The 19,960-nt window shown below is 44.4% G+C and overlaps 1 protein-coding gene across 2 annotated transcripts in view; it reads right to left on the bottom strand.

Moving 5' to 3' along the window:
- Nucleotides 1–4,333: 4,333 nt before the first annotated feature.
- Nucleotides 4,334–19,960, bottom strand: part of LOC144251814 (lymphocyte antigen 86-like) — a 66,997-nt gene continuing 51,370 nt past the window's right edge. Inside the window, exons 4-5 of one of the 2 annotated variants that reach the window (XM_077794528.1) lie at nucleotides 10,311–10,363; nucleotides 4,334–4,525 (exon numbers count right to left, since the gene is read on the bottom strand). In XM_077794528.1, the coding sequence (XP_077650654.1) occupies nucleotides 4,442–4,525; nucleotides 10,311–10,363 (137 nt within the window). In that variant the 3' untranslated portion in view covers nucleotides 4,334–4,441. The remainder of the gene's footprint in view (nucleotides 4,526–10,310; nucleotides 10,364–19,960) is intronic. The other variant, XM_077794529.1, reaches the window with a different exon arrangement.

The raw sequence follows: 19,960 nt of genomic DNA on the forward strand, positions 1-19,960 counted from the left end.
AGAGTCTGCTTTCTGTCACTGTGATATCACTGTGATAATCATGTTGTAAAGAGAAAAGGGTTATTTTGGCTCACAGCTTTAGAGATTTTATTCCATGATCAATTGGCCCCATTGCTTTGGGTCTGTGGTGAGACAGCACAAATGGAGTGGGGCAATGTAGGAGAGCAAAATGACTCACCCATCAGCCAGGGAGCAGAGGGAAAGAGAACTGGCTGGGGTCTCACATCCACAATGATCTAGGGACCTCTCACTAAGCCCCACTTCTTAAAGGCTCCACCATCATCCTAGGAAGCAACACAGTCTGGTGGCCAAGACTTTGACATATGGGCTTTTGGGTGACACTATTCCAAACCACGGCACATGTTAAAGGAAAGCTGTGTTACAGAAAAAAAAAAAAAAATCCAGGCTGTTACATTTGAAGACAGCTGAAGGTTTCAGTTCCAAATTGAAAAACTGAAGATATATAATACTAGAGATAAAATAACTCATTCTTGACTCCTACAGGACCCCTACTTGCCTGATAAGCGACTTGGAAATTAGGGGCACTGGTTTTGGCAACTGAGAAGAATCCAGCCAATTCAAATCTGAAATGAAACTGCTGAGATGTTAAGCTGTCTCCCCTCTAACAAGTCCAGATTATAATCAGGATGTGGCCCTTTCCATTCTCTCACTAGCTATTTTGGGGTTTTGTTCTTTTTTCTGAAGGCAGACATAATTGTTAAATTTGCAGATGTTACATTTAGTTCTTCACATCTTGGCTCTGTGTCTTTATTTGCAGGAAACAAGTTTAATTAACACACACACACATTTCAAAGGCCCTTTTTTGGCCTGGTTATAGTGTTTCTGTTTTGGGAGAAACTTGTCTTTTTGTTTTGGGAGAAACTTGTCTTTCTGTTTTGGGATAAAATGTTACTATTACATATTTTGCAGAGTTATGGTCCATGCAGACAGCTCAGGGAACATGCCCCCCTCCCAGGTCTGAGAAAGCTAGCTACCCTTAGGAACCAATGCAGGACCTAGGAAGGAATATGGGTTTATGAGTGAGGGCTGGGCTTCTATGATTATTTACCCCCTGATGTAAGAGGACAGGAGAAGGAAACTAGGCAACCCAGTGCTCTATCTGCACAGGTGAGCACCCACCCTAATGCACTAATAACTCACTTTTATTGAATAAGATGTCCAGCACTGTACTAAGTGCTCTATATGCATTTTGGCATTTAATTCTCACAGTTTTTCTATAAGGTTATTACAGTTGGAACTCAGAGATGAGGAAATGGAGGCTTGGAAAACGTATTACTTGCTCAGTGAGCAGCTGGGGAACTGAACTCAAAAACTGGCCTGATTTTAGATTTGTTCTCAATTTCTAGCATCTTTTCCCTTTACCTTCTTTGGACTCCCTGCACATCCACTTAGGAAATATGTGGCACCTCTAGAACTGACACGGATTCATCTGCAGGGGTGGAGCCTGTGACTGAGGCCAAGCCAATCAGGGAAGGGCTAAAGTGATTGGTTAGGAGTGGTCACGTGACCCAAGCTAGTCCAATCAGAAATGAAAGGCGGGGCTTCAGGAGAAAGCAGGGCTCTCCAGCCCTGAGGACAGAGTGGGTGTGAGGTTGGCAACTGCCGAGATGGCAGGGTTCCAGGAAAGACTGCCTGATGGTGTGAAGCCAATATTCCGGGAGGCCAGAGGCGGAAGGAAGATGGGCAGAGAAATGGAGGGGAAGGGCTGGTGATAGCGTGAACCTCCACAGCAAACCCTGGCAGCTGCCTGGGTCTCCTCAGGGCTCAGAGGTCACAGGAGCAAACCAAGTCTCAGTACTTTCGATCCAGGTTGAGTTATGAAATTTCCTTCAGAAATATTAAAAAAAATGCTTTATAGACAGGGATTGAAATTTCCCTCAAAATATAAAGCAGGGCTGGTAGGTGTCAGAATGACTGGAGCTGGCTGATTTCCACAAGAGTTCTTGGGTTCTGGGTACATCAACTAATTCTGGACCAAACTCTACTCCCCTTTCACAAGTCTATTGTGAACAAATCTTTGTAGTTTTTGATGGTGATTTTTGAAACAGCAGCGAACTCTGTGAGAAGAGAAGTAAATTCAAGGTATTGGATAGATTGGACCATTTTACCACCCCCTGGACCACCACCCAGAGGTCTGGCTTGAGCTTGGCTTGTGGTACTCACTCCTCCTGCATCCTGGGGTGCCTATTCCAAGGCCCATGACAGGACATTAAGAAAAAGGGTATTTGGGGATAGAGAAACATTTTCTGTTTCTCTCAAGTCACATCCTTAGTGAAACTGCTACTTACTGGTGCAGTCACTCAGCCATGCCAAGGGTCAGCTCCATGTATGGAAATCACTATTTAATCCAAACCTACTGGTATCTGAATTTCCCCCACCCCCGATGTCAAATTAAAGGAGAAGTGCAAAGGATAGGAGCAGCTGAGTTCTGTGTGTGCCTTTGGAATCTTGTAACAGCTGTCCTGAGTTGTTGGGATATGTGAGTACACAGAATCTCCTCAGGCCCTTTGCTAGTTGTAGGACTGTTTACTGAGAAGAGAGTAGGGCAAATATCTCCAGCTGAAGGGAACAGTGAAGGGTCAGAAATTGTTTGCTGTTCTTGTGTATGACAGCACCATTCCCTGGGTTTGTATCCAGAGGTTTGCTCCTGAGCCTGGTGCAGTCATAAATGTCTTATCTGAAGGATTACAGACCAGATGGGGATGCTGCTATCATTTTGTCTCTCTATTACCCAGAAAATCTCAGATGCTGGTTTGCCAACAGGAGCTTACGGCTGGCCATTCCAGGTGGTTTAATTATTTCCATGTAGGAATTAATAACAATAAGCCTTTTTTGAACTATGGGATTTTTCCTCTTTTAATCTCTAACATAGTGGCACTTTTGTGATATAAAAGATGATTAGATGGGCTGGGGATGTGGCTCAAGCGGTAACATGCTCACCTGGCATGCGCGGGGCGCTGGGTTCGATCCTCAGCACCGCATAAAAATAAAATAAAGATGTTGTGTCCACTGAAAACTGAAAAATAAATATTAAAAAATTCTCTCTATTTCTCTCTCAATAAAAAAAGATGATTAGATGACAAAGTCAACCCACCCATCCTACTGAAGACCAGTGGCAAGAGCAAGAGGGCCAGACACTGGGCCCAGGGACCATGGCAGGAGAGGAGCAGGGAGGAGGGAACAGCCTGTTGAAGGGACTGCAGAGCCTACCATGCCATCTGTACTCCAGGAGATGAGAAGTTGGGCTTCGGAGCTGGCTCTGGAAATAAGATGGGCAATTTGCTCATTTATTGAGGAATTGAAGATGCAGATGAATTAGTTCACTGCTGGTCATGTGGCTTCTTAATATTTCAGGAACTGCCTCTAGGAGACAAGGGCAGTACCTGTTTTTGTTCTCAGTGTATCCTAGGAGCACAGTGCCTTGTATGCTAGGTGTTGAGCACTTTTTCCTTAAATAAATGAATGAATATAGGAATGAGTGACATCCTGTGCTGAGGTCGGGTGTAATCATGCTCTGGGGGATGCTGTGGTTTGGATCTCCAATGTCCCGAGAGGCCTATGTTGAAGGCTTGATTCCCTGGGGTGGCACTACTGTCAAGTGGGGGAGCCGTTAGCAGGTGGGGTCTAGTGGGAGGTCTTTAGGAAATGTGGGGTGTGCCCTTAAAGGGGACTGTGGGACCCCAATCCCTCTTCTTCCTCTTTGCTCCCTGGCCTGTGTGGTGAGTGGATTTGCGCTAACACATGCTCCCACCATGATGTGCTGGCAGCTACAGGTTAAAGCAGCAGGGGCCAAATGATTGTGGACAGAACTTTCAAAACTGTGAGCCAAAGTGACCCTTTTCTCTTCATAGGTCAATTGTCCCTGGTATTTATTGTGGTGACGGAAAGCTGGCTGACACAGAGGATGAAGGGGAAACGAGCGTTTTGTGAGATTCTCTAGTTGTAACTGGAACATCATGCTTCTGAATTTCTTAGAGGGACTTATGCTGTGCCAGCAGGTGACACCTGTCTGTATCTGGAGAAAATGACTTTTTAATGACAGTATTGTTCTACGATATTTTGAAAAATTCATGCTGAAGACTTGTGAGCTAGTTTTCTTTATTCTGGGTAACGGTGAGGAAAAGCTCCTAAGGAATCCAAAAGAAGGTAAGTCTGAGTTACTAATTAAGGAAGAAATGACCCTGGAGACTGCTTAGTGACTACTGAGAGGCTCCCCGGAAGCACATAATTTCCAGGGCTTCATTCCATCTGTGGAGTGTGCGGACATTTGATTCTGAGGCTCAACTTAGCTGCTGCACTGCTCAGGAAGTTCTTCAGAGTCTCTGTCATCAACTGGTTCTTCTTACAAAGCAGGTTGAGTCTGGGGACCTTGGAGTTCCCATGAGAATGAGCTTACTGTGCTTTTGCCTGCAGGCCACAGTCAGGAGGCAATGACAGTGACATTGGCACAAGCCACTGTGGAATGGTTTTCATTATATAGTTTCAGCAAAACCTGGTATTCTCCCTGCAAGAGACACAGGGAAAATTATTAGGCAGGGGACACACACTATAGTCAATCATTCAGCAGCCAGCCTTCTGGGCCTGAGGTTTCAGCATCCACAGCTTCAACCAACTGCAGACTGAAAATGTTTGAAAAAGAGTTGCATCTGTACTGAACAGCTACAGACTTTTATCATGGTCATTATTCCCTAAACAATACAGTATAAAAACTATTTATGTAAAATATATATACCAGGGATTGAATCTAGGGGCACTTTACCGCTGAGCCACACCCCCAGCCCTTTTTTATCTTTTATGTAGAGACGGGGTCTCACTAAGTAATTTGAGCCTTAAGTTGCTCAGTCTGGGTTTGAAGTTGCATCCTCCTGCCTCAACCTCCTAAACTGCTGGGTTTATAGACATGCATCACCACATCCTGCTTATTTATACAACATTTATATTATATTAAATATTGTATTAGGTATTCTATATAATCTAGAGATGGTTTAAAATATTCAGATGATGTGCATAGGTCTATGCAAATCCTACACCATTTTATCTAAGGGACTTGAGCATCTGTGGATTTGGGTATTTGAAGGGATCCTGAAACAAACCCCCCAGATGGACTGTATTTATTGAGCAGCTTTTATGTATAAGGCCTGGTTCCAGATACTGGGGATGAAGTAGAAGAAGACAAACCAACTCCTTGCCCTGTTTGGCTCTGTCTTTCTGGGAGAGATGAACAAGCCACACATGAGGGACCATGGAGAGCTTGTTAAATACTGATGCTAAGGAGAACAGGGCAGGAAGGAGTGGGTGGGAGAGCTGGGGAGGGTGGGACTAATGTTGGTTTGCAGTTTTCAAAATGTTTTTATGAGTGCATCATCATTATGCAAAATAGCAGGCTTCATTTTGACATAATCATACATGCATGGATATAATTTGCTCTGTCAGTCCCCAGTTCTTTCTGTTTCTCTTCCCTCCTTCCTCTCCCTGTTTCCCTTTCTATACTCTACTGGTCTTCCTTGCATTTATTTATTGTTTTTTGAATTGGTAAAATTCACCGTGGAATATTCATATACATACACAGCAGAATTTGGTAAATTTCACTCCACATTTCATCCCACCCCACTTCCTTCCACCTCTATTCCCTTCCTCTACTCCACTGTTTTCCCTTATTTTTTCATGGAATAACCCCCAACCTGCCTTTCCTGTTTTATTTTGTTCTAGCTTCTGCACATGAGAGAAAACATTTGACCCTTGACTTTCTGAGTCTGGCTTATTTCATTTAGTATGAAGTTTTCCAGTTCCCTCCACTTAGCAGAAAATGCTATAATTTAATTCTTTATGGCTGAGTAAAACTCTATTGTGTGTCTGCGCCACATTTTCTGTATCCATTCATCTGTTGAAGGGCACCTAGGTTGGTTCCGTAACTTGGCTATTGTGAATTGAGCTGCTATAAATATTGAAGTGCCTGCATCCTTATAGTATGCTGATTTTAGTTCTTTTGGATAAATATCAAGGAGTGGGATATCTGGGTCATATGGTAGTTCCATTTCTCCTCTTTTGAGAAATCTCCATACGGCTTTCCAAAGTGGTTGTTCTAGTGTGCAGTCCCACCAACAATGTATGAATGCACCTTTACCCCTGTATCCTCAACTGGTTTGCAATTTTAAGGATGGTGGTCAAGAGAGGATCTACTGAGAGAAAGATCTTTAGGCAAAGACCTGAAGAAGGTGCAGGGGGGCGCCATGCTGCTCTGGGGCTGATGGCTCAGAGTTTGAGGAGGCCAGCGGTGCTGCCAGGAGAGAAAGGAGAGGAGGGGAGAGTGGGAGTCCACAGGAATCCAGAACCTTAGGACCTCACAGGTCAGGGTGGGGATGTTGGCTTCCAGTCTAAAAGGGTCTAAAAGGGACTCAAGTTATGACCGTTTTCCCCAGAAGAGTGGTTGTATTTGATTTATATGTGAATAGAATTTCTCTCTGCCATGTTGAAAAGAGGCTGTAGTGGGAAAGGGTGAAGGCCTATGATTAGGTAGGAGAAGACTGCAGTCATCCGGGTGAGAGGTGAGCATGACTTGGTGGATAGGGAGAAGGGGCTGGGTTTGGGATAGATTTGGAAAGAAGAGCCACTATGATTGCTGAGGAAACCCAAGTGAGTGAGAGGCAAGAGATGGATTAAAGCCTTCTGGCCTGGGCAATGGGGAGGATAAAGTATCATTTGTTGAAATGGAGGAAATCCCGGTGGGGGCAAAATTTCACAGCATAGAACCAAAATGCTCTATCACGAAGAAGGGTGCCATCTTTCAGGATTCCTTTCTAGCAACAGGACTTTTTGCTGGTGGCATATCACCACTTGCAAGAGGCCATGACAGCCATGCTAGATGAGGAATTGTGGGAATATCCCAGGGGTTGACATGCTTCTGTCTTGTTCTCTGCACACTGTGGTAGCATGTCTGTAGACTCACCAGTCTGGAGAAGAAAACTCAGGGTGGTGAGAGGTAGTGGCAAGCAGAGCAGAAAAGTCAAGAGAGAAGGATGCATAAGAAATGCCTGGCACATCTTTGAACGGCCTGTCACCCGAAGGAGGGAAGGAGTTTAATCTGTATCAAGCCAGAGGGAAGGAATAAATCAGACCATTGGATAGAAGTTGCAAGATCGGGAGCTTTTGGTAGCAGCGGGCAACTTTCTAGCAATTAGCAAAGGCTCAGGTGGAAATTGCATTAGAGAGAAGCAGGCTATGCGCTGGGTGATTCTTTGGGTGTGAGGACTGATTAGGTGATTCAGCTTGAGGATTCTGTGATGCTTCAGGTCAAATGTCAAGCAACTCTGATATTAGAAGCAGTGTTAGGAATTTCACCAAAGCAGTGTAGAAGTTGGAGAATGAATTATGAGTAAAGGCCAGTTGAAATTTATCCAATGGTGTTTCTTCATCATCACCACCACCACCACCATTATCACCATAATCAACATCATCAATATTCTCTACTTCTTGTTTAACTTTCCAAGTGCATGCAAGCCCACAGTCTGCAAAATTGTTGAAAACCAAATGAGTTTTTCATTATTGCTTTATGAGTCGAAAAGAAAATGGAGTATTTGGAGGAAGGTGCTCTAGATGATGCATTACAAGGCACACATACTTTGGTAATGGTAATAGTCTTTAGGCAACTGTGACAATCTGGGGACAGGTGGACAGACGGCTGCAGTCTTTGTGCTCTTGAGGAGGACACTGCATTTGTGAGTTAGGAATGTGTATTTGCTTCCTTAGTAATACATGGTTCAGACTGTACCTATACTTTGTTGTCCATATGCTTTGGGAAGCCAAAGGATCTCTAAATTCTAATTAAGAAGATAGAAGGCATAAACAGATATAAAATTGCATGCAAGACTTCAATTTAGGCTAAATAATTGGGTGTGTTAGATGGAAAATAAGCTATTTGGGATGGTTTGGAATGTTTCCAAATAACAGGATAAATGTTGAGATGATAGACATGCCAATTTTATGACTGTACATTGTATACAAACATTGAAATATAATAGTATATGTTATAAATATGTGTAATTATTACATGTCAACTGAAAGTAGTATTTGTCTATTTCTCTACCTAAAAAATAAATGAAAAGTAATACCAAGGCACTTAATATTGAGCTACATTTTTGACCAAGCAGGGACTGCCATTGTCCCAGGCATGAGCCTCAGAAGGGGAGGAGGCCCAGGCCCAGGAGACGTGACCATGGCTTTGCCCTCACATCAGGCCGTGCCTCCTTTAGCATTGCTCTGGGTTAAGGAAGGAAGGTACTGCTTTTCTTCTAAGCTTAGCAAATGACTGCAATAGGTTTGGTCCCCGAGTCACAGTGGTTCGACTTAGGATGACTTGAGAGTGATATGCATCCCGTAGAAAAGATATTTTGAATTTTGAATTTTGATTTTTTTCTCTAGATAGTGATATGCAGTATGATCCTCTCTTGATCCTGGGCACCAAGAGAGAGCTGAGGCTTCTTCCCATTAGCCACACAATCCCAAGCGATAGCAACCAACAGTCTACAATGTACTTGTGGCTAAGCTAGGATGCTTGGTAGGTTAGGTGCATTACATGCATTTTTGATTGAATATTGTAAGTTATTTTCAACTTACAATAGGTTTACCAGGATATAGCCCCTTTGTAAATCAAGGGACACCTGTAAAGCTTTTTACATCTCTGGTGAGTTTTCTTTCAGAAGGGCTCTATGACTTTAAAAAGTCCTTTTCTATTTCACAGCGATTGCTAAGGGCAGCTAGTTAAAGAAAAAGCCAATTATGCAAAATGAAAATCAATGGTTAGCAACTTTTATGTCAGTCTCCTGTGGGGTAGCAGAAGGAAAATGAGACCAAAAAAAAATTCAAATAACAAAGATTTAAGGAGAAAAAAAAAAGCTATCTGGAAGATTTTTTGGCCCTGGATCCTAGAAGTGAAGAGAGGATGAGTTTTCCTTTCTTGAAAAATTTCTATATTATACTGAAACACCTAAGGAGAAAACCCTGCAGATTCCAGGAGAGAAAGCTGGGGTTTCACCCAAGGTGGCCTCTCCAGATGCTGCTGTGGGACAGAAACCCAGAGGCTGGGCAGAAAGGAAGTAAACCCAGAAATGAAGCTAAGTGGAGGAGATTCCTTATGGATGAGTCTCGTCTCTTGTGGCTCTTTCAGGTTTGGGATGGCTGGTAAAATGAAGTTCAAAACAAAACAAAGAAATTAAATGATTACATTTCTACAATTGTTTTCGTGCTCTTCCGTAAGATTCTTGAAGGAGTAGCATATTGAAAATATATTGCTTATGCCAGAGCGGCTCGAATTCAGACATTTCATAAATCACATTATTCAGAGTTTTAACTTTTATGGAATAAATATAAATTTCTAGTGTTAGTTGTGAGTCTTGCCAGTGAAGGTCCAGGACATGAGCACTTTATTTAGTTAGCCTGCTATGTATGGTCTGAATGTTCCCACCGAAACCTGGGTTGAATTTAATCCCCAGTAAATAGGTGAGATCAGGTGGGACCAAGACGTGATTAGCTTGTGAGGGGTATACCCTCATAAATGGATTAATCCATTCTTAATGGATTGATGGGTAGTCTGTAGAGTGGGTCTGTTATAAAAAGCAGTTTATCTCTGTCTTTTCTGTGTAGTATGTGATGCTCTGGGCTACACTGGGACCCTGCAGAGAGTCCCCACCAGCAAGAAGGACCTCACCAGATGCAGCCTCTTCTTAGAGACCTCTCAGTCTCCATGGTCTGAATAAACCTTTAGTCTTTATGAATTACCCAGTCTGTGACATTCAGTTATAGCAACAGAAAATGAACTAAGACACAGCCCATGGATAATAGTTACAAGGGGGACATTTAAGCCTTTGTGGTTTCATGCATCTTCCTTTCTCTGAACTGCCAGTCTGTGCGTGGTGCCTTCCCCACACCCCAATCAGTGTAGCCATATGGAGCCCCATAGACCTTGGCAATCCTGTGCACAAGACTCCAGCATCCTTCTTAGTGGGGTTTGTGCCTGGAAAATCCCTAAAGTTTCAATGACACATCAAATGAACATCCAAAAGGGCAAAGCCATGCATTGAACACTTCTAAGTGTCCACTATAGAGTCACAGCTTTATTGAGAAAGGGTTTTCTTAGTGATGGCCTATGGAAAAATCTCAAACTGTTTAATTCCTTGCTTTTCCTCCTCCTCCTCTTCCTTTCTCCCCCCTCTTCTTCTACTTCTGTCTCCATCTTCACGACATGTTCAATACGATAATTAAGTAACAACGTAAGATGGAAAACTCAGACTTACCTCGGGAACATCAAAACTAGAATTATCAACAGGACCCGCGTAGTAAACTTGCTCTGAAAAATAGACACAGCACAGGTGACATTATTCAACCCCTCGACACAAGAATGATCTGCTCATCGTTAGTGGTCACACAGATGTGGACCATGGTAGGTGCGACAATCCCAGGGCAGCCATCCACGTAAGTGTTTTAAGTTTCTGCTCTTGATTTAGTTATGCATTTAGGCACCAACTATTTGTCAAGTATGTGGGAGACCCTGGGGATCCAGTGATGGTCTCTGTCCTCACGTTGCTTATATTCTAATGAGGAGGCTCACATTGCAGAAATAACTGAACAAGATGATATCCATACTATTAAAAGTGTTGAAAAGCAACATGCAGGTGATGTGAAAGGTGGGGTGAAGAGGCCCCTGGAGTGGGCTGTGAGGGGTTCCAGACTGAGACCATCTCCTGTCTTTCTGTTTGGCCTCTGATAGTCATTTTTTTCTTTGGACTCAGATTTTGTTTTGTTGTTTTTGAACTGAGGATTGAATCCAAGGGTGCTTAACCATGGAGCCACCTCCCCAGCCTGTTTTTATATTTTATTTAGAGACAGGGTCTCACTAAGTTGCTTAGGGCCTTGCTAAGTTTCTGAGTCTGGCTTTGAACTTGAGATCCTCTTGCCTCTGGAGCCTTTGGGATTCAAGGTTGGTGCCACCACACTGGGCAGACTCAGTTTTCTTGTTTTAAGACTGGACTGATAATGTGAATAAAAGGGACCACTTCATAGGGTTAGGAGGAATTAAAATCCCCCTTGGTACCTATTTACAAGAACTAGGAACCGGGAGATTCTGTGTTTGATAGGCTGTGACTGGTCAAGGAAGCCATCTCTATGGAGGTGACACTTGAGCTATGGGCCTTTAGCTCAGTGTCAGAGCCCTTGCCTAGCATATGTGAGACCCTATGTTTGATCCCCAGCACCAAAAAGCAAGACAACAAACAAAAGAAACCAAGAGGAGGCTAATAACCAACTAATAAAGCTGAGAGAAGAGAATTTTAGGGCAATAGAATAAGGATAAAGGTCCTGATGTGGGAAATTGGGAGACAGATTTGCTGGAGCACAGTGAGCAAGAGGGACCAGGTTGAAAAGACCCTGGAAAAACAGAGGGAGACAGATATCTCAGCATGTTGAGGATGCAGAAGGAAGTTTGGATTTCACTCCAGAGGCAGTGGGAAAGGTATTAAAAAGTCAAATGAAAACACTCTCTTTGTGTTTTGCTGTATGGAGAATGGAGGGGAGAGGCAGAAAGGGAGGCCCCCCGTGGCCTAGAGGAGGGAAAGGTTGTGAAGGGTGGAGGTGCAGGTGGTGGAGGCCAGGAAACACTAGAGAATCGTGGCCAAACTCGGAGACAGGATTCACTGATGAGTGGACAGGAAGAGTGAGGGTCGGGGGGACTTGGGGCTGGTGGGGGTGCCATTTATTGATATGGGGGAACTTGGGAAGGAAAAGCCATGTGTGTTTGTGTACGTGTGTGTGTGTGTGTGTGTGTGTGTGTGTGTGTGTAATGGTCTTTGAAAGCAGTTGGATGTATGTATCAGGAGTCTGGGGAAGTGGTAGGAATGGAACTATAGATACTGGAGTCATTTACGTGCAGGGGGGATAAAGCCATGGGACAGGATAAGACCCTAGCTCCAGGGGACAAGATCAACAGGCAGAGAAGGGGAGAGGCTAGAAGCACCCCAGAAGCCCTTCGACTCTCGGAGGTTGAGTGTAGAAGTTGATCAAAGAGACCAAGGGACCCGCGATGGAAGGGAAGGTCATCAAAGAAGCCAGAGGTGAGTGTTTTTCAAACAAGAGGTGAGACCAACTGTGTTGGATGCCACCTCTCAGAGTTTGAGTAAAGTGAGGACAGAATTGTGCACTGGCTTTGGCAACCTGGACATCATTTGGTGACATTGACAAAAGCACTGAAGAGGAGAATGCCCAGGTGGGGTGGGTTTAGAGAGGGATGGCAGTGAGGGAGCTGGAGTTTTGCAGTACAGGAAAGCAGGGGAAATGAGTGCTCTCAGGGAGGATGTGAGGAGGGTGACTGGTTTCTTATTCATGACGTGTGCAGCGGCGGCACCACAGTCCTCTTGGGAAGGGAAGAATCCTGTTGAAAGAAGAAGAGTGGACACACAGAAGAGAGGGAGTAAATGGAGGAATGAGGGTTTAAGAAGGCGGAAAAGGAAGGATTTGCTTTTGAGAGAAGCACAACGTTACTCCCATAGTGTAGGAGGGAAAGGGAGCAGAATGGGGTCAGCATAGGTATTTATGGGTCAGCCACTAGGCCACGGGCAGGCGGGGCTCCTGTCTGATTCCTTTCATTTTTGATGAAGGTCATGTGCAGACAGATAGGGGGAAGTGGAGGGTGGGGTCTGTGGTGTGTTGAGGAGCAAAAGCGGGTTTATACTATCCATGATGGACAGTGGGGAAGAAAATGGCTTGAGGCAGTGCTAGTGTTGTTGAGGGCCTTTTTTGTTTTTTGAGGTCTGTGGCCATGAATTCAGATACCCCTGTCATCCCAGATGTATATTTTTTCTCAGAAACATTCAACAACTCTGATGTAGTTGATGGTTGTATTGTAGTTTGACGTGAAGAGGCAGCCTACAGAATGGGAGAAAATCTTTACCACATGCACATCAGATAGAGCACTAATCTCTAGGATATATAAAGAACCCAAAAAACTTCACACACACACACACACACACAAACACACACACACACACACAATAACCCAGTCAATCAATGGGCTAAGGAACTGGGCAGACACTTCACAGAAGAAGACATATAATAGACCAACTAATATATGACAAAATGTTCAACATCTCTAGCATTTAAAGAAATGCAAATCAAAACTAAGATTTCATCTCACTCCAGTCAGAATGACAGCTATTAAGAGTACAAACAACAATAAGTGTTGGCAAGAATGTGGGGAAAAAGGTACACTCATACATTGCTGGTGGACCACAAATTGGTGCAACCACTCTGGAAAGCAGTATGGAGATTCCTCAGAAAACTTGGAATGGAACCACCATTTGACTCAACTATCTCACTCCTTGGTCTATACCCAAAGGACTTAAAAATCAGCAAACTATAATGATGCAACCACGTCAATGTTTATAGGAGCTCAATTCACAACAGCTAAACTGTGGTACCAACCTAGATGCCCTTCAATAGATAAATGAATAAAGAAATGGTTATACACAAACACACACACACACACACACACACACACACATACACAATAGAATATTATTCAACCCTAAAGAAGAATGAAATTGTGGCATTTGCAGGTAAATGGATGGAGTCGGAGAATATCATGCTAAGTGAAATAAGCCAATCCCCCCCAAACAAAGACCAAATGTTTTCTCTAATATGTGGATGCTGATCCATAATGGATGGGTGACAAGGGAAGAATGGAGAAACTTTGGATTAGGCAGAGGGGATTGGGCCATAAGGGTGAGAAAGATGGAGTAATGAGACAGACATTATTACTCTATGTACATGTATTAATGCATGAATGGTGTGACTGTATCGTATACAACCAGAGAAATGAACAGTTGTGCTCCATTTGTGTACCAAAAAACATTTAAAAAATGTTGTAGTTTGGCTGGATGACAGTGATAGAGAAAGTCAAGTCTATTGGAGACAGATGCAAAGGAAAGATTAAAATAATAGACCACGGAATCTCAGGAGAGTAGGGAAGGGAAGGCACTTACTAGTGAAAACAGAGTGGTTGGGTGGTATCACCATTATTGCAATAAGGTCCCAGGACTGGCGAGCTGGAAGGGTACAACGAAACTGGGAGGCAGAATCCTGCACTGAGAGTTTGGAAGTGGAACATTTTTGCAGACTATGACAACACCCAGGGTTGGCATGAGAGATGATGGTTGAGACAGAAGCTGGAAATGGTTGTTGGAGGTAAGGAGGTGAAGAAATGGAGACATCACAGTGCTGGGTGGTCACATCCACGTCAATATTGAAATCAGCAGGAAGGACAAGACCTTGCCAGTGTCCTTAAAGGATTACTGCCTCCTCTGTGATTTGCCAGCTGCCTGAACTTAGCATATTATAATGGCTCACTGCACAGACTCTGGGGTCAGACTACAAGTTGAGCAGGTAGGTTATCACAACATCCCCTCTGAGGGTGCTTGTGAGCATCGCATGAGTTAATGCACGTGACTTTCATAACGCACCTGGCACAGTGAGCCCTCAAGAAACGCTTGCTATGAATATGTTTGCTTATTCGTGGACACCACTGAACATCCATCCAGCATAGGTCGGGACTGTGCAGGGTGCTAGGAGAACAGCAGACAAGAACAGGATGGGAGCCATTTAAACCACTGGCCACCAGGATTGGAACCTTTGTTCCCAGGGCTTTTCCCTCTGTCAGACTAGGACTCTGGCCTGCTGCTCTGCAGTGTCTGACATTCAGCAGGTGCAGTGTATGGTCATCAAATGAGGCGATTGATGAGTAGAGCCAGAATTGGGACATGGGTCTGACACTCGACTTCGTTCTCGCTCCCTCTGCTGTGACTCCCTGTCTGTTGGAAGAATCAGGGCCTGGGAGGGGCTGGCACATGAGGGATGGACTCGGGAATGAGTCATTCAGGGCACCCAAGTCTGGTGATGATAGTGGGGGACAGGTGAGGGCGTAAATAAGCACTTATTGGGTTATTAATGATGTTAGGATCTAAACTCTTTTCATGACAGAGTGACTTCCTGCCTGTCACAGAACCTGGCTTTCACAGCTGCTTAGTAAATACTTGGAAACAGATCAAACTGTCCCTGTTCCAAAGGCCTTTGGACCAGGGGCATCATGGCTGGTACATCATGACTCAAATTGAATGGTATTGGGGACATGAGGGCAAGTACCCCTTTAAAAATGTCTCTGAAGGGCAACCAGAGACCTCAATTTCTAACAAACAAACCTGTTCCCTAGAATGGATTTTGGCTTCTGTTAAATGCCCATGTCCTCAACATACCTTCCTCCCTTTGGCAATTCCTGGTACTTGCAAGGAGAGCATGCATGTGTGGTGGGTGTCAGACAGTCCTATTTCACTGCTCCACGTGTCCAGATCTAGTCATTTTTAAAAGAAAACTTCTACAGTTCTGTGTTGCTAAATAATGGAGGCACGTTCTGAGAAGCGTATAGTTTGCTGATTTCATTGGTGTATGAATATCACCGTGTACTACACAAACAAGACATCCATGACACCACTAGGTCACATCATCTTGTAGATCACGGTTGAAGGTGCAGTCCATCATTGACTGAGATGTCATTATGTGACACATGGCTGTATTTGGTTCTGGATAGAAGCAAGACTTTTCTTGGAAACTGCAGTCAAAGTTCCAGATCCGATCCGTAAGGACCTTCCAGTGTAATTGGGGATGAAGTAACATGTTATACAAAAAGTTAATTGTATGAAGAGTCATCCAGATAGAAGGGCATTGTACCTATGCGCACAGGGTCTGGAGGGGCTGCCTATTAGGATCCATTTGTAATGTTGGTGCTTTGCATAACCTGAGTGCACACACAAGTGCCCCTAGCTGGTGGGCAATATAGTGGCCCAGTTCAGCTACCAGCACATTAGTTCTTTTAAAAAATTATCTTCTTCCTAATGGATATGGTGGTCCCTGCCAGGACCATCAGAGCTGAGGGACAAAGAGACCCCTGCCCGATCTGCTCTGGTGAGAGATCATTTTATTTCCACTCTCCACTCTCCACTCTCCAGAGCTGCTCCTGTCTGTGACTGTGACTCCTAGATATACTTGCAAGAATTTCTCCTGTGTTTTAGTTGAATGGGCCTCTGTGGCCCTCCATCTGAGGGTATGACTTCTATGGCCATGAGCCATTGGAAATCACTCCTGCTGGTCGTCAGGGCTGGGGACACAGTGTGGCTCCAGAGCAGAGTCCAGAATGAGGATGGGGTGTGCTAGTCCTGGATTCCCTTGGGCTCCTTTTATGCTCACCTCCTGCTCTTTTGTCTGCTCTTTGGTGACACAGTGAAAGCAACTTGACCTCGGGTAGCAGACAGAAGGTTCAAGATCCAGCTCTCCTACTCAGTATTCAGCCAAGTAAAGTGGGTAATTGGCTGAATCATCTGTACTCAGCTTCTGCATTTGCAAAATACAAATAGGAATGACTCCCTGGAGGGCACGAAGACCTGTGGAGACCAGGTATGTAACCTCTGAGCAGAATGCCCCCCTGAGGGTAGGAACACAGTCATTAGTTGAATTATTATTAATTCACTTGGTGGGTGCTGAAATACACGGTTAGGCCAGGTTTTGGAACTTCCTGGTCCAGCCAGCGTGCACAACAGTTAAGTTCTTATCTTCTGTTTTGAAAACTGTTTGAGTAGGGCTCTTTGAAGAACACCATTTGAATGGTGTCTCAGGTTGTGCACTGCTCATTTAATGCCCCAGGATTTGCTAATTTGTGCTCTTCACTATTAACAGGTCCTTCACTGGGGTGAGAGATTTTTATTAAATTGGTCTCAACTGGAGCTTTTCGGAGGCCCATGAAGTTCCTGAGAAGAGTTGCAAGTAGCTCATGAACTGCTTTTTTTCCCCTTAAACCTGATGAAACAACACCTAAAATTAAGTCTTCACTCCTTCCTTTCTCAGATCCTCTCTGATTCTGAGATTCCTTTAATTAACATTCTCACACTCCAGTACTATAAAAAGGTCCCCAGTGTATTTGCACCCATTTCTTCCTTTCCTTCATTTGAAATCTCTTATCAGTTTTTAATGTGCAAGAAATTCAACCCCCTGGTTTTGAACGCATGGAAGCAGTTCTGAAAAATCAGCTTTTTTTTTCTTTTGGAAATAGGAAGTTGATTTATATATTTTATTTTCTTTCATTTCCTTTCATTTTTATTGTGTTCATCATTTGTGTGTGTGTGTGTGTGTGTGTGTGTGTGTGTGTGTGTGCGCACAGAATCTGCCCTTGCACATGCTGGGCCTGGGTGTATTCTCTACCACTGAACTGCTTCCCCAGCCTTGAACATTAATTTTTAAATTTTGGAAATAAAAGGCCCCAGTGCAGAGGCTGGTGTGGAAGGGCTTGCTGAGTGCATCCGCTCTGCAGGCAGCCTTCTTCCTACTCCCAGCTCTTCCTAGGACCTTACTGGAATGTCCTCCAGTCCTGCACATTTATTATAAAGATGCCACCAATATGCAAGCATTATTAGGAGATTAACAATGTAAAAATCCATAGGGTAACAATGTATGATTCCCAGTCACTTAGTCTATCCAGAACAAATTTATATATATATGGAACCCAGGACCTTGAGCATTGCTAAGCACATGCTCTACCGCTGACCTCTGACCCCCAGTTCTCATTTATTTATTCACTCAGCATTTTGGACTTTTTTCCTACCACCTAGTTAGAGTAAGGTGATGGACAGGGAGGCCATCTCCACCAGCCACTTGCTAAATTGAGTGATGGATGTACTTGAGGCACACAGCAGGGCTAACAAAAACATTCATTCCCTCACTTATTATACATTTAAAAATGTGTGTGTGTGTGTGTGTGAGAGAGAGAGAGAGAGAGCAAGAGAGAGAAAGAGAGAGAGAGAGAACATTTGGGATCTACTCTATCAACAAATTTCCAGTAAACAATGCAATAGCATGAACTATAGTTACCATGCTGTGCATTAGACCCCCAAACTGATCCTATAGTGGAAAACCAACATCTTCCCCTCTTCCTTTACTCCTTCATTCCTAGAAAATCCTTCTACCTTGAGTTGACAAATTTGGGGATTTTTTTTTTTTTATTCCACATGTGAGTGAATTCCTGCAGTATTTTTCTTTCCATGTCTGACTCACGTCACTTAGCATCCTGTCCTCCATGTTCATTCAAGTTGTTGCAGTGACATGGGTGGTAGTATTCCACTGAGCATATAGACTGTATTGTCTTTGTCCATTCATCTGTTGAGGCTCCCACATCGTGAGTGTAGTGATACTTTTTGGAGGAAAAGGAACTGCGCACACTGTTGGTGGGGATGTAAATTAGTACAACCATCATGGAGGACAGAATCCATGTGCCTCAAAATGTAATCCAGCCATCCCACTTCCGGGTCTATATGTCAAAGGACAAGAAATCCCATCTGGAAGAGATGCCTGCACTGGGGAGGTCTGTTGAGCTGGGAGGACACAGCCATGTCCTGCAGGAGCACAGCGGGAGCGAGCTCTGGCCACAGGGTGGTGATGGGGTGAAGAGGGAAGTAGGAGAATGTTCCAGGCTGGCCAAGTGCATCATCCTTGGAATGGGAGGGAGGGAATGTGTTGCTTCATTTTAATGAGCTCTAAATATCATCCTTTTCCTCTCCCTGCCTCTGGGTATCTCCTGAGTCTGAAATCTGAACGATGGCACAGGCCCAGCATAGTTATCCTGCTCCTCCCTGAGCTGCACCTCTGTTCCCTGAGTCTTGGACATTCCAGGGCCTGGTGTTTCCTGTCTCCTGATGATGCAGAGCTTGTTGGTTCAAGTACCTGTTTAAGAAAATGATGAACTTGCCTGGGGCCGGCTTACAAGAGTACCTTCTGTGGATGAGGCTGTCAATAGGTCAAGCAGGCCCCAAAGACTGGAGGCTTCCTCAGGGATTCAGTGGATTCTGGGCCATGTGGGCAGGTAGCTCCAGGCTTAACTCAAGTTCACTCATAATTTTTCATTATTTTATTTAGTGTCCTGTTTGGCAGCTTTGTGAGCTTTTAGGCCTCTTTTCTTTTCTTTTTTTTTTTTTCTTTTTGGTTTTGATTTGGGCCTCATGCAATTCTGGACCATTTTGTCCCACCTGGAAAAGTACCCCCATCCCCAAGTCTCACTGGGGCATAACTGGATGCAGTTATGCCTTTTCTCAGCAGAGATCCTGCAGATCCTCCCTATATGGTTTCACAGAGAGTGCCTGGTGGAGGGCGGGCAGAAATCCAAGCCAGGTCCTCTTTGCAACCCAGGACTAGGCTGGGTCCCACAGGCAGGTGGTTTTGGTGTCCTGTGCCACAGATCCTCAGGGAAAATCCCTTCAGTGTATATCTGTGGCTTGGTGGGAGGCAGGGTGTATCCTCTGATGTTACTTCAGGTCAAAGACCTGTTATCTCTGCACCTGTCTCTGCTTCAGAACTGCCATGGAGAGCAACCTGGAAGTGTAGGAGATTAACTCCTGCAGGAAGTTCTTGACGTAGGTGCCTTCTGACCCTGAGAAGGACAATTCGGAGGTTCCCACTGCAATGCCCCAAGGGTCCCAGTGGTATGGAGCCTGAGCTCCCCACATTGGTGCAGCCCTCCTGGCTTTCCCTCCTGCTGCCCCTCATTCCTGCTTCCTGGCATCATGTCCCAAGACGTGGCCCATCTCCAAGGCCTTGTTTCCATCTTTGCTTGGTGAGGAACGATGTTGAGAGCCACAGCCAGGTCAGGATGGCGCCTGGCATTTTGCCGGAAGGAGTGGTTGAGAAGTAACGCCAGCCAGCCATTGAGATGATGATAATTGAGTTGGGTTGTGTATAATTATTAAGATAATGACTGATTGCTGTAACTGGATGATGCTGAATTGAAGCAAGGTGTGTATTCAGTTGTGTATGTAAACCCCTGCTGTCCAGCAAAAAGGCGGCTCCTGCTACCTAGGGTGCC

The sequence above is a fragment of the Urocitellus parryii genome, unplaced genomic scaffold (genome assembly GCF_045843805.1).
Source record: "Urocitellus parryii isolate mUroPar1 unplaced genomic scaffold, mUroPar1.hap1 Scaffold_229, whole genome shotgun sequence".
Lineage (NCBI taxonomy): Eukaryota > Metazoa > Chordata > Mammalia > Rodentia > Sciuridae > Urocitellus > Urocitellus parryii.